The sequence below is a fragment of the Mobula hypostoma genome, chromosome 5 (genome assembly GCF_963921235.1).
Source record: "Mobula hypostoma chromosome 5, sMobHyp1.1, whole genome shotgun sequence".
Classification (NCBI taxonomy): domain Eukaryota; kingdom Metazoa; phylum Chordata; class Chondrichthyes; order Myliobatiformes; family Myliobatidae; genus Mobula; species Mobula hypostoma.
Window position 1 is genome coordinate 182789320 of NC_086101.1, and position 15705 is coordinate 182805024.

At 42.2% G+C, this 15705-nt stretch overlaps 1 protein-coding gene across 4 annotated transcripts in view; it reads right to left on the reverse strand.

The window, feature by feature from the left end:
- The window catches only part of galntl6 (polypeptide N-acetylgalactosaminyltransferase like 6), a 1306113-nt gene that overhangs the window by 13152 nt on the left and 1277256 nt on the right, over positions 1-15705 (reverse strand). For all 4 annotated transcript variants that reach the window (XM_063047724.1, XM_063047723.1, XM_063047720.1 and 1 more), the window contains exon 12: positions 8406-8555. In XM_063047724.1, the coding sequence (XP_062903794.1) occupies positions 8406-8555 (150 nt within the window). The remainder of the gene's footprint in view (positions 1-8405; positions 8556-15705) is intronic.

Sequence of the window (15705 nt, forward strand, 5' to 3'; positions counted from 1 at the left end):
TCTCTGTGTGAAGAAGTTTTTCCTAATCTCGATCCTAAAAGGCTTCCCCTCTATCCTCAAACTGTGACCCCTCGTTCTGGACTTCCCCAACATCGGGAACAATCTTCCAGCATCTAGCCTGTCCAATCCCTTTAGGATCTTGTACGTTTCAATCAGATCCCCCCTCAATCTTCTAAATTCCAACGAGTACAAGCCCAATTCATCCAGTCTTTCTTCATATGAAAGTCCTGCCATCCCAGGAATCAATCTGGTGAACCTTCTTTGTACTCCCTCTATGGCAAAGATGTCTTTCCTCAGATTAGGGGACCAAAACTGCACACAATACTCCAGGTGTGGTCTCACCAAGGCCTTGTACAACTGCAGTAGTACCTCCCTGCTCCTGTACTCGAATCCTCTCGCTATAAATGCCAGCATACCATTCGTTTGTGGTGGTGGATCCAGAGTCACATACAAACTACATGACACAATATCTCAGGAAGGCAGCAACCATTATCAGAGACCCCCATCTGGATCCCTTCCAACTATCTGGGCCATCGCCTCTGCATGGTGCTACCATCAGTCAGGGGGTACAGAAGCCTCAAGACCCACACTTCAAGGATCAACAGCAGTTCCTTTCCCACTGCCGTCACGTTCTTGAACTTGACCTGAAAAGCCCAAACACTACCTTGTACTATTTTTCTCTCAGCTTGCACAAGTATCTTTACACGTTTTTTTTATCTTGCACACATATAAGTAATGTATAATTTATAGTAAGTTAAGCTTATGTTAACTAATCTTGTACTGTACTGTGCTGTTGCATAAAGCTAATTTTCATGGCATTTATACACTGTGTATTTATGCCGATGACAACAATAAACTTAATCTTAGACCTGAACCAGCTAGGATGTGGATGTCAGAGTTTCTTCCTTAAAGGATATTGGTGAACCTAACAGCTTTTACAACAATCCAGTTGTATCCTGGTGACTGTTACTGAGACTCAGAATTTTGATTAATTCCAGATTCATGTTTTTACTTGAATTTAAACTCTGAAGCTGCCATGGTGGGATTTTTAATTCAAATGTCCACATCAATGTTCTGGAGATCTGTCTGCTAGTACAATAACTTAATCATTACATATACATTGCAGTAAATATCTGGCAAGTCTTTCTCATCTGCCTCCATTGTTATAACCTTGTGATTCAGGGTTATATCAACTGTTATTTTGACATCTGCCATCCTTGAGCCAGGAGTCACCTCGTAAAGAGGGACATGGTGAAAAGAATTCCTCCTGATACACCCTAGGCATTCCAGAGTAGCGACTGCCCATAACTCCATGTAAAGCTAAAGTGAGTAGATTTATTTAACATTTGAATGCTGGAGTACATGTATAAAAGTTGAAAGGGGGAAAAGGTTAAATTTATTTTACACAGAGTAGCAGGGACCTGGAACAGGCTGCCTGGGATAATGTTGGAAGAAGATAGGATCATAGCATTCAAGAGGCTTTTTTATGTAGACATCTCAACATGCAGGAAATGAACAGATATGGATCATGTGCAGGCAGGAGAGATTAAGTTTTATTTGGCTTTGTGTTTGGCACAGACATTGTTATTCCTGTGCTATTCGGTTCTATTTCATTAATTAAGATGAAATGTGTTAGATGTACGTATATCCAGCTCATCATTTTAACTGAGACTATTGCACTAACTTTAAATTCCTTAGTGTTATCATTTCAGAAGATCTATCCTGGGATGGGCCCAGCACCTAAATGCCGTTACGAAGAAAGCACAACAGTACCTCTACTCCCTTAGAAGTTTGCGAAGATTCAGCACGACAGCTAAAACTTTGATAAGCTTCAATAGACATGTGGAGAATAGTAAATTGACTGGTTGCATCATGGTATGGAAACACCATTGCCCTTAAGTGGAAAATCCTATAAAAAATAGTGGATACGGTGGGGTAAAGCTCTCCCCACCAATGAACACACCTACAAGGAGTGCTGTTACAGGAAAACACCATCGATCATCAGGGATCTTCACCACTCAGGCCATGGTCTCTTCTCACTGTTGCCATCAGGGAGAAGGTACAGGAACCTCAGGACCCACACCACCAGGTCAGGAACATTTATTACTCCTCAACCATCAGGCATTTGAACCAAGTAACCCACACAAATGCAGGAGGAACTCAGCAACACGCTGGAGGAACTCAGCAGGTCGGGCAGCATCCGTGAAAACGATGAGTTGACGTTTCGGAAGGGTTCCGGCCCGAAACGTCGACTCATCGTTTCCACGGATGCTGCCTGACCTGCTGAGTTCCTCCAGCGTGTTGTGAGTGTTGCTTTGACCCCAGCATCTGCAGATTATTTTGTGTTTAGGAACTCAGCAGATGTCTTGGCCTGAAACATTGACTGTACTCTTTTCCATACATGCCTCCTGGCATGCTGAGCTCCTCCAGCATTTTGTGTGTGTTGCTTGGATTTCCAGCATCTGCAGATTTTCCCTTGATTAGGCTTTTGAATCAGTGGGGATAACTTCACTCAACTTCACTCACACCATCACCGAACTGTTCCCACAACCTATGGACTCACTTTCACGGATTCTTCATCTCATGTTCTCAATATTTATTGCTTATTCATTTATTATTATTACTTCTTTTTTTTATCTTTTGTATTTGAACAGTTTGTTGTCTTTTGTGCATTGGTTGTTTGTCCGTCCTGTTGGATGTGGTCTTTCATTAATTTTATTGTTTCTTGGATTTACTGAGCAGACCCACAAGAAGGTGAATCTCAGGGTTGTATATATATGGTGACATTTATATACATTGACAATAAATTTACTTTGAACTTTATCAACAGAGAACGTGGGTGACATTGCTACTGTATTAGAAGTCAAACATGTTGCATTGGATTAGTCCTGTGAAAAATGGTCCTCTGATAGCTATTACTCTACCTTTTGGCTTGTTGTAAAAACCATTTGCTTTAATGACAATCATACTGATTCTACACCACAATTTACTTCAGATACAGTACCGCACAAAAAGTCTTAGGCACATACAGTATATATAGCTAGGGAACCTAAACCTCTTGCACAGTACTGAAGTAATTTTACGTATTGCGCTGTACTGCTGCCATGAAAAAAAAAGAAACAAATTTCATGACATATGTGAGTGATGATCTTGATATGGGTCTCTGTTGTGTACTGAGAGTGGGAAGGGGGCAGGGAGAGGAAAGGGAGAGGGAAGCAACAGAGAGACATTTTGTAATGATCAATAAACCAATTGTTTGGAATCAAATGATCTTGTCTGGTGTCTCCGGGCTGGATGTGTCTGCACACGTGACAACTCCCCCCCTCCGGCACTCCTTTGCCACCTGTCCCACACCCCTCCTGGGGGGGAAATCTCTTCTTCTTCCCAAATGCTAGTCAGGGTGCTGTGGAAAACCTCAAGTGATTCCTTGCTAAGTGCCTTGTACAGTTCAGCAGGTATTCCATCCATGCCGGGCACCTTGCCACTGCTCATCTGCGTGATAGCCTTCTTGACTTCATCTATCGAGGGAAGATCAGCTAGTTCCTCATGAATAGGCTGTTGGGGGATTTGGTCCAGAGCAGACTGGTCGACCGATGAAGCGCGGTTTAGGAGCTGTCTGAAATGCTCTTTCCATCTGTGTTGGATGCTCTCTTTGTCCTTTAGCAGTGTGGTTCCATTGGCGGACAACGGTGGAGATGAGCCAGATCTTGAGGGGCCGAAGATCACCTTGATAGAGTTGAAGAGCAGCTTCAAGTTGTTGATGTCGGTGAAGCGTTGCACCTCTTCGGCTTTTCTATCCCACCGCAGGTTGTGCATCTTGCGAATGCACGATGCATATCACCCTCTGATACTCTAGAGTAAACAATCCAAGTTTATTCTAACTCTCCTTATTGCTAATACTTTCCATTGCTGGGAGAATCCTGGTGAACCCCTTCTGTACCTTCTCCAAAGAAAATTAAGGCCATTCAGCCCATCAAATTTATGTTGACTTTCACAGAGCCATTCTATTCCCGTATTTACTTCTCTGTAACAGAACCTCTTTCGCACTCCCGATACCACCTTCCAATTCTCCTATCACCTACCTACACAAAGAGCAATTTCCAGTGGCCTAACAACCAGCATGTCTTTGGGATGTGGGAGGAAACTTGAATTTCCAGGAGAAATCCAGGTGGTTATAGAGAGAAGGTGCAAAACTCTATACTTGACAGCACTGGAGGACAAAACTGGACCCATGTTCCTGGAGTTTTGAGGCACTTCTTGCAGTGGCACTGCGCTGAGGAGATCTTTTTATACTGTACACCCTTTTAACTTTAATTCAGCTGTGGAAAGCACTTGTATTAAATTGCAGTATAATTTAAATTGAACTGTACTAGCTGGGACACACTTATAACTCAGATGTCAGGTTAATGAGACAGTTGGAGTATTGCCAGTATTGCCGAGCTTTTAGAATGACACTATTGTGGTTGGCTGCATGATCCATGAGCAATGGCAGGCAAAAACTGCGCACATACGTGAGAAAGAATGATCTAGTGCTTTCACATTAGCTCAGTGCTGACTCAAGAGTAGCTCACAGCCAAAGGCGCCACTAAAACAGACACTTTAGATTTCCTGAGGGTGGTGGTGAGAAACACCCAGTGGAAATAAAAAAGGATTCTAGTTAAAACAGATATTGCTTAAGCCTATCTGTCTCTATCTGTGTCTGTCAGTCTGTCTATCTACATCTAGAGATACAGCATGGTAACAGGACTTGCAGCCCAACGAGTCTGCATCACCCAATTACACCCGCGTGACCAATTAATCTACCAGTCTTTGGACTGTGGGAGGAAACTGGTGCATCTGGAAAACACCCACATGATCATAGGGAGAATGTACAGACTCCTTACAGGTATCTGAACCTGGATCGCTGGTGCTGTAATGGTGTTAGGCTAATCAGTGCGCTACCGTGCTCCTTAAGACATTCTTCTAGTGATGTGGTGATGCTGATAAAGGCAGCACTTAATGCCACTCCCTGCTTTCCCAGAGAATATAGTAGTGACAGCAGAAGAGACTGAGTAACCATTTGTAAATGCCACTGCAGTTCTTATGGCGAACATAGTGCTGTTAATGAAAATGCTATGATTATATCAATGCAACATAGAACATAGAAATTTTCAGCACATTACAGGCCCTTCGGCCCACAATGTTGTGCTGACCATGTAACCTGCTCCAGAGACTGCCTAGAATTTCTCTAGAGCATAGCCCTCTATTTTTCTAATCTCCATGTACCTATCTAAGAGGCTCTTAAAAGACCCTATTGTATCCATACAATATTGTATCAACATTGGTGACATATTTCGTTACTATGGTAATCCATGGGTGACCAATTTTGATCCAACGCAATGGCTTGCTGGCATACTTGGAGACCAATTGAGAATTAATCTCATTGTTATGGGTCAAGAGACTTGATTGGGCAATGAGCCCAATTAACCTACTAACCAGTATGTCTTTGAAATGTGGGAGGAAGCCCACACAGTCTCTGGGAGAACATAGGCCTGACCTGCTTACTACCCTATCCTTCAAATACTGCTTCAGAAGATAATATGTTGCTTGCCAGCCGACAGTGGCAATGGTCCAAGATGTCCTATTTCCCTCAACGTGCCAAAACCATTTGGCACAGCGTCGAGTTTAAGAAGTGACATACGCTGAACTAAAGTAAGAGAGGCAAAGGAAGAAGATGAGGAAAGACAGACAGCAAAAAGAGCAGACCCCAGATGTTCTAAATATGTAAAGAATAAAAGGGAGTCATTCTGAAACATCACTGTCCATTGTCGATTTAGCAGATCAGACATATGCTGCCTGACCTGCCAATTTCCTTCTGCTGTTTTTCTTTTGCTCCAGATTATATCACCTGCAGCCTCTTATTGAATGGAGATGTGAAGGACTACAGATGTTTGAATCTGGAGGGAAAAAAACAGCTGGAGTAACTTGGTTGCTCATGCAGCATCTGAGAGGGGAAAACCGATGTATGCAGATTTGATATTGGATATGGATCTATTGAGCCAATGGAGATTTACTAAGCAAAGTCATGGAGTCATTGGATGCTACAGCACAGAAACAGTCTCTTTGTCCCATCCAGGCCTATAATTTCATTTCTTTTGCCTTCCTCCCTTCTTAAAAAGTGGAGTGACATTTGCAAAGTTCCCGTCCTCTGGGACCATGCCAGGGTCAAGTGATTCTTGAAAGATCATGAACAATGCATCCGTTATCTCTAGCAACCTCTGTCAGGACTCTGGGATGCAGTCCATCTGGTCCAGGTGACTTAGCCACCTTAAGATCTTTGAGTTTGCCTGGCACTTTTTCCTTTGTAGTAGCAATGGCACTCACTCCTGCTCCCTGACACTCAGGGAAACTGCTAGTGACTTCCACAGTGAAGACTGAAGCAAAGTACTCATCAAGTTCATCTGCCATTTCTTTGTCTCCTATTACTACCTCACCAGCATCATTCTTCAGTGGTCCAATATCAACACTCACCTCCCTTTTACTCTTAATATAACTGAAAAAAACTTTTAGTATCCTGCTTATACTATTGCTTAGTTTGCCCTCATATTTTATCTTTTCCCTTCTTATAGCTTTTTTAGTTGCCTTTTGTTGGAGTTTAAAAGCTTCCCAATCATAGAACTTCCCATTCACTTTTGCTACCTTATATGCCCTTTCTTTGGCTTTTCTGCAGTCCTTAACTTCCTTTGTCACCCACAGTTTCCTACCCCTGCCATTTGAGAACAATTCTACATCTATCCTGTGCCTTGCAAACTATTCCCAGAAACTTCAGCCATCTCTGCTCTGCCGTCATCCCTGCTGGATCTCCAAACCACCTGTGCAAGCTCCTCTCTCATGCCTCTGTAATTCCCTTTATTCCATTGTGATACTGATACATGTGACTTATGCTTCTCCATCTCAAATTGCTGTCTGAATTCAATCTTATTATGATCACTGTCCCCTAAAGGTTCCTTTACATTAAGCTCCCAAATAAGATCAGGGTTATTACACAACACTCAATCCAAGATAGCCGTTCCCTGAGTAGACTCAAGCACAAGCTGCTCTAAAAAGCCATCTTGTAGGCATTCAACAAGTTCCCTCCGTTGCGATCCAACACCAACCTGATTTTCCCAATCGCCTTGCATACTGAAGTCCTCCATTACAATTGTAACATTACCTTATTACATGCATTTTCCAGCTCCCTTTACAATCTCAACCCCACATCTTGGATAGTATTTGGAGGTCTATATATGATTCCTATAATTTTTTTTTTACTGTTGCAGTTTCTTAACTCCACCCATGAAGATTCATCATTCTCTGACCCTATGTCACCTCTTTCTAAAGATGTAATTCCATCTCTTACCAACAGAGCCACACCACCTGCCTGTCCTTTCAATACCAGCTCCCAAACACAAAATAATCTGCAGATGCTGGGGTCAAAGCAACACTCACAACACGCTGAAGGAACTCAGCAGGTTGGGCAGCATCTGTGGAAAAGATCGGTAGACGTTTTGGGCTGGCACCCTTGGTTCCGGCCCGAAATGTCGACTGATCTTTTCCACGGATGCTGCCCGACCTGCTGAGTTCCTCCAGCGTATTGTGAATACAAGCTCCCAACTATGGCCTTTTTCCAGCCACGACTCAGTGATGCCCACAGCATCATACCGACCAACCTCGAATTGCACCATGAGTTCGTCCACCTTATTCCGTTGGCCCGTGGCCAAATGGTTAAGGTGTTCGTCTAGTGATTTGAAGGTCGCTAGTTCGACCCTTGGCTGAGGCAGTGTGTGTGTCCTTGAGCAAGGCACTTAACCACACATTGCTCTGTGACAACACCAGTGCCAAGCTGTATGGGTCCTAATGCCCTTCCCTTGGACAACATCGGTGGCGTGGAGAGGGGAGACTTGCAGCATGGGCAACTGCTGGTCTTCCATACAACCTTACCCAGGCCTGCACCCTGGAAACCTTCCAAGGCGCAAATCCATGGTCTCACGAGACTAACGGATGCCTGTAAAAAACATGCACCTTCAGCACATTCCTGTTACATCCATCATCTACTTGTAAACCTGCTGGCTCATCCTCAGCTGTATCATACTGGTTTCTATCCCCCTGCCATATTAGTTTAAACGACTCCCAAAAGCTCTAGTAAACCTGCCCACAAGAATACTGGTCCCTCTCAGATTCAACCCCTGCCTTAGAGTCAACGTTTGATTCAATATCTCATTTTCCCTCAGTGTCAGATCGTGTTTATAATGGCAACTATAAGGTTTAGTGATTTATTTGTTTGTGTTATAGGCACTATTGGAAACCAAAGTTACCAATGCTACCGTGGAAAATAACAGGGAGTGATCCAATGTCCCCAACCATTTCAACACAAGGATGTTACTTACCTTCCGATAACGCCAGTGTTGGTTGCCCTTCATACCATGGCAGTCATACAGAGTGACGGGGCTGCTGTGGGAGATAGCATCAAAGCAGAACTTCCTGGTGTGAAGTGGCTCTCCAGGTCGAATGTCCTCTCGCCAACCAAAGGTGAATATCTGAAGTCAGAAGAGGTTACGTTAGAACTAAATCGCAATGAGTTTGGGGATAATCTGCTCCTGCTTCTGGCTACTTAGGAAATCAAAAGTGAAAAGAAAAGTTAATTCACCCGATGGCCAATGTGTCAGGATATAACTTGTGATAACGTATATTCTTATTGCAGTTTCAGTGTACTGAAACATGGCAAGGCATTTTGCAAGATCTTTATCAAGGAAAATTTGACACTATGTTCAAAAGCGTTATTAGAATCTGCATTAAAAGGCACCTTAGTGGAAAAACTGGTCTCCTCCATTAACCGGAGTGTAATGGTGCAATTCTACATTGCCTTCAGAGAGCGCATCCCCACATTAGCCATTACTGTCTGCTTTGCTGCGGCACCCTCTCGCAGTACATAAAAAAATACAACCAACCGTCCGGTCAGCAGAAAAGGCCGTTGGCTGCAGTCTACCATCACCTGGGGACAGAAATGTGTCCAGGGCAAAGAAACAGGCAGGAAAAATCATTGTGGACACTACCCATCCTGCACACTGCCTTTTCCAGAAGTTACTTTCTGAAAAGTGCTACAGGGCTATTAAAACAAAAACTTCACGCTATCTGAAAAAGTTTCTTCCCCCCCACCGGCAGTTAATCTGATCACCTATTCTAATTAGCTTCCCACCCCCTCTCTCTATTACCTCAGTCACTGCACTCTAAACACTGTGAACCACTTTCTATAATGCTGGTTACATTGTAAATACATGCTGGTATTTATGCACATTTTATTCCATATCCATACTCTAACTTTAATTTTATATAATTCTTTATTTTTTAAAAATTGTTGAATGTTGTGTTTTTTTTTAATTGCACCTCGTACCAACATGCCACGGCAACTTCCTAATACATGTAAATGTAACTAGTGAATGAATTGATCCTTGATCCTTGATACGGAGCTGTTGCCATGGAGCTATTTCAGGAAGGACTTCTAGAGCCTAGGATCTTAATTGTGTGGCATCCAATGACGGAGAGGTTGAATTTAGGGCTGAAAACGAGACTGGAATTGGGAGAACATAAATGTTGAAGCGTTGGAGGAGAAATGAGAAATGGAAGAGCTGAGAGATGTAATTAAGGGTGAAGTTTTTACATTCAGAGTGATGGATAGATTGGAGTCAATGCACACTCAACGGCACTTTATTAGGTTTGCCTGTATGTAATAAAGTGGCCACTGAGTGAATTATGTACAGGATGTACCTAATAAAGTGGCCACTGAGTGTACATTTGTGGTTTTCTGCTGCTGCAGCCCATCCACTTCAAGTTTCAACGTGTTGTGCATTCAGAGTTGCTCTTCTGCAAATCACTGTTGTAACGTGTGGTTATTTGAATTACTGGCACCTCTGACCACTCTCATTAACAAGGCATTTTTGCCCAGAGGACCGGCTTTTTTTTTGCTTTTTACACCATTCTCTGTAAATTGTTGTGTCTGAAGGTCCCAGTAAATCCCAGCAGTTCCTGAGATACTCAAACCGTTCCATCCATCGCCAACAGTTATCCTACTGTCAAAGTCACTTAGATCATATTTCTTCACCTGAAAAACTGAACCTCTTGACCATGTCTGCATGCTTTTATGCTTTGAGTTGTTGCCATATGATTGGCTGATTAGATATTTGCATTAACGAGTAGGTGCACAGGAGTACCTAATAAAGCGGCCACTTAGTGTAGATCAGATGGTAAGTAGGGGATTGATGTCAGATAGGAGCCAGGCAGCAGAGTTTTGGATGATCTCAGGTTACTGTGAGTGGAATGTGGAAGGTCAGATTAGATTGCCTTGGAGTTATCAAGTCTAGAGGTGACAGCATAGCCAAGGAACTCAGCAGAAGGTAGGCTGTGGAGAAGTGATTGGATGAAGCTGTGAAGCAGAAGATTGTGGTAGTTAAAAACACTGATTGGTAACTGGAAGCTGATTTGGGACAAAGTGACACTAAGGCTGTGAACTGCCTCAGTCAGTTTGAGGGAAAGGGAAGGACTGGTGGTTAGGAAATAGATTTTAATCCAGATATGTTAGAGATATAGAGTTGTTTTTTTTATTTATCAATGGCTTCACAGGCTGAATCACCATTTAATTGCACACCCCTAACATCCTTAGAGAAAGAGTTGATGAACTAACTTCTTGAACCACTGCATTATATACCATAAGATACAGGAGCACAGTTAGGTCACTTGGTCCATTAAATCTGCTCCGCCATTTCATCATGGCTGATCCAATTTTCCTCTCGGCCCCAATCTCCTGCCTTCTCCCTGCATCCTACCCCACTCCCCCCACCATACCCTGACCAATCAAGAATCCATCAACCTCTGACCATTAAGGTGTCAGATCCAGGATTTTGACCCAATGACAGTGTAGGGTCACCAATATATTTCCAAGTCAAGGTGGTGTGAGGCTTGGAGCCCAACTTCCAGATAGTGGTGTTCCTATGCTTTTGCTGCCCTTGACTTTCTAGAACGGGGGTTCCCAACCATTTTAATGCCATGGGTCAATACAATTAAGCAAGGGGTTTGTGGACCTCAGGTTGGGGTAATCTGGCAGATAGATGTCATTGGTTTGTAAGGTGCTGTCTAAGGAATCTTGGTGAGTTGCTGCATTCCATTCTGTAGATGAAAATTGCTCCCACCATACGTTGGTGGTGGAGTGAAAGAATGGTTGTGAAGGGATAAAGGTAAACTGTTATGTCTTGTACGATGTCACATTTCTTGAATATTGTTGAAGCTGCGCTCAAAAGAATTAGTAGTAATATATAATCATAACATTAAATCCATCTTCTTTGTACATAATTAGCAATTAGCTATCATAACATTTATTAGCTATATGTTCTTTATACATAATCAATAATAATTACTAATTAGGTCTATGTTCTTTAGCAGTCCATCCAATTTCACCCTTTCCCCAAATTACTGTCTTTTAAGTGCTAATCCAATTTGAGAGCCGCAATTTGCTCTTGTTTCACCTATCTTTTACGGACAGCAAATGTCAGATCATCACTGCACTCTTCATGAACAAGACTTTCCATACAATTCCCCTTGGTATCGTTTCCTCATTTCTTTGAAACTATGTCACTAATTCTGGGATTGGCTTCCCTATATTCATCCCAACTGTATTGGTCCAACTTGCTAATTGGAATTCCTCATCTTTACAGCCAGTCTGATAACTTTTTCTCTGCACTTTCTCATCGCTCCCTGAAAATCAAGCTGGAGACCCATGATGTTTATATTTCAGAGCTAAAATTTTGATTGGCTGTTTCCAGCAGGAATAAGACTGCTGAATGGATCCTGACCCGGATCTGGGCCATACCCTCCAAATATCTGGACCTGCCTCTCGGTTTTTTTTGCACTACCTTACTTTCCATTTTTCTATTTTCTATTTATGATTTATAATTTAAAATTTTAATATTTACTAATTTTTACTATTTTAAATATTTCTAGTATTTAATATTTGTAATCCAGGGAGTGGGAAGCGCAGAATCAAATATTGCTGTGATGATTGTACTTTCTAGTACCAATTGTTTGGCGACAATAAAGTATAAAATATAAAGTATAATATGGACAATTCAATAGTTCTTTCATCCTCCTTGAGCCAGTTCTGCTGTTCATTTAATTGGTGGTTGATTTGAAGCTTGGCTGAATGTTTCATTTAAGTCTTATTACCCCTAACAAACAATAATCTTAGTTTTAAATTTCCAAGTGACCTTCAGTCTGAATGGTTTCTTGGGAAGAGTCCAAACTTCCTTTAGGTTTCCTGTGAAGAAATACTTTCTGGAATCACACCAGTCTAATTTAACTCCAATTTTAAGTGTGTATTTCCAATGTTTAGGGCTTCCCCCTCTCTGTTTCTCCATAGGAAAAGTTTTTTGACTATCTTCTTGAACACTATATCAATTCTTTCTTTCCCAATGAATGAGACTTAAGGGAGTGAACACTATATATGTGTTTATCAACAGTGCTCTCCAGATTAAAGTGGTTTGCAAAGTAATTATGAAGTCTGCAATCTTAGCTCTATGGGTTACTCCAGAAGTCATATCTTTTCACCGGAGAAAGTTTAGAGTTCAAATTATATCTATTATCGAAGTACATATATTTAACCATATGCTACCTTGAGATTTAGTTTCTCACGGGCATAAATTGTGAGCTGCCTGCAAAACTTCACTGTATGTTGTCAGTGCCATCTTGGCAATCAATAAAATTTGTTTAATAACTGAAGTGATAACAATATTATTTGAGGATCTTTCCTAGAACATTGAATAGTTCAGCACAGGAACAGGTCCTTTGTCCCACCATATCTTTGCCAATTTAAACCAATCCCATTTATGCGCACATGGTTTATATCCTGCCATCTCATGCTTCTTAAACGTGGCAGTCATATCTGTCTACCATCTTCCCTGGCAGCATTTTCCAAGCACCTACAGCGCTCTGCATAAAAAAAAATAAAAACATTTGCCTTTCAAATCTCTTTCAAACTTTTCCCTCCTCTAGCTTTATATCTACCCTCTCTAGTATCTGACATTTTCAATCCAGAAAAAAAAGAATCTATCCTATCTATGTCTCTCCTTATTTCATATACTTCTACAAGGTCACGCCTTAGTCTCCAAAGCTTCAGAGAAAACAATCCAAGCTTTTTAACCTCTCTTTATAGCTAATGCACACTAATCCAAACCACATCATGGTGAACATCTTTCCTACACACCCCAAAGCCTCTAAATATTTCTTGTAATGTGATAACCAGAACCACACCCAGTGTTCCAATCGTGGCCGAACCAAAGTTTGTACAGCTACAATATGGTTTCACAACTTGTATATTCAAATGCTATGACCAATAAAGGGAAGTGTATTGTATGTATTGGATGCTAAGAAGCATACAAATTAGCCAGAGAAAGTGGCTCACCTGAGGACTGGGAGAAATTCAGAGTTCAGCAGAGGAGGACAAAGGACTTAATTAGGAAGGGGAAAAAAAGATTATGAGAGAAAACTGGCAGGGAACATAAAAACGGACTGTAAAAGCTTTTATAGATATGTAAAAAGGAAAAGACTGGTAAAGACAAATGTAGGTCCCCTGCAGACAGAAACAGGTGAATTGATTATGGGAAGCAAGGACATGGCAGACCAATTGAATAGTTACTTTGGTTCTGTCTTCACTAAGGAGGACATAAATAATCTTCCAGAAATAGTAAGGGACAGAGGGTCCAGTGGGATGGAGGAACTGAGCGAAATACATGTTAGTAGGGAAGTGGTGTTAGGTAAATTGAAGGGATTGAAGGCAGATAAATCCCCAGGGCCAGATGGTCTGCATCCTAGAGTGCTTAAAGAAGTAGCCCAAGAAATAGTGGATGCGTTGGTGATAATTTTTCAAAACTCGTTAGATTCTGGACTAGTTCCTGAGGATTGGAGGGTGGCTAATGTAACCCCACTTTTTAAAAAAGGAGGGAGAGAGAAACCGGGGAATTATAGACTGGTTAGCCTAACGTCGGTGGTGGGGAAACTGCTGGAGTCAGTTATCAAGGATGTGATAACAGCACATTTGGAAAGCGGTGAAATGATCGGACAAAGTCAGCATGGATTTGTGAAAAGAAAATCATGTCTGACGAATCTCATAGAATTTTTTGAGGATGTAACTAGTAGAGTGGATAGGGGAGAACCAGTGGATGTGGTATATTTGGATTTTCAAAAGGCTTTTGACAAGGTCCCACACAGGAGATTAGTGTGCAAACTTAAAGCACATGGTATTGGGGGTAAGGTATTGGTGTGGGTGGAGAATTGGTTAGCAGACAGGAAGCAAAGAGTGGGAATAAACGGGACCTTTTCAGAATGGCAGGCGGTGACTAGTGGGGTACCGCAAGGCTCAGTGCTGGGACCCCAGTTGTTTACAATATATATTAATGACTTGGATGAGGGAATTAAATGCAGCATCTCCAAGTTTGCGGATGACATGAAGCTGGGTGGCAGTGTTAGCAGTGAGGAGGATGCTAAGAGGATGCAGAGTGACTTGGATAAGTTGGGTGAGTGGGCAAATTCATGGCAGATGCAATTTAATGTGGATAAATGTGAAGTTATCCACTTTGGTGGCAAAAATAGGAAAACAGATTATTATCTGAATGGTGGCCAATTAGGAAAAGGGGAGGTGCAATGAGACCTGGGTGTCATTATACACCAGTCATTGAAAGTGGGCATGCAGTACAGCAGGAGGTGAAAAAGGCGAATGGTATGCTGGCATTTATAGCGAGAGGATTCGAGTACAGGAGCAGGGACGTACTACTGCAGTTGTACAAGGCCTTGGTGAGACCACACCTGGAGTATTGTGTGCAGTTTTGGTCCCCTAATCTGAGGAAAGACATCTTTGCCATAGAGGGAGTACAAAGAAGGTTCACCAGATTGATTCCTGGGATGGCGGGACTTTCATATGAAGAAAGACTGGATGAATTGGGCTTGTACTCGTTGGAATTTAGAAGATTGAGGGGGGATCTGATTGAAACGTATAAGATCCTAAAGGGATTGGACAGGCTAGATGCAGGAAGATTGTTTCCGATGTTGGGGAAGTCCAGAACGAGGGGTCACAGTTTGAGGATAGAGGGGAAGCCTTTTAGGACAGAGATTAGGAAAAACTTCTTCACACAGAGAGTGGTGAATCTGTGGAATTCTCTGCCACAGGAAACTGTTGAGGCCAGTTCATTGGCTATATTTAAGAGGGAGTTAGATATGACCCTTGTGGCTACGGGGGTCAGGGGGTCTGGAGGGAAGGCTGGGGTGGGGTTCTGAGTTGGATGATCAGCCATGATCATAATAAATGGCGGTGCAGGCTCGAAGGGCCGAATGGCCTACTCCTGCACCTATTTTCTATGTTTCTAGGTTTCTATGTCTTCTTACCTTTCTGTCTACTTGTGTTGTCACCTTCGGGGAGCTATGGACCTGCACCCCAAAATCCCTCTATACATCAATGTTTCTAAGGGTACTGCCATTTACTATACAGGTATGTTCATCTTACATTTGTACATCTGCATGTACGTACATCTTAGATTTCAATGAACTGAAGGGTCTGGACTATATAAACATCTATTTTGTGTGGTTGCATCTTTGCTGACATTCTATATGGGCCTGTTACCTGTTATACGTAAGGACTGGGCCTCAAGC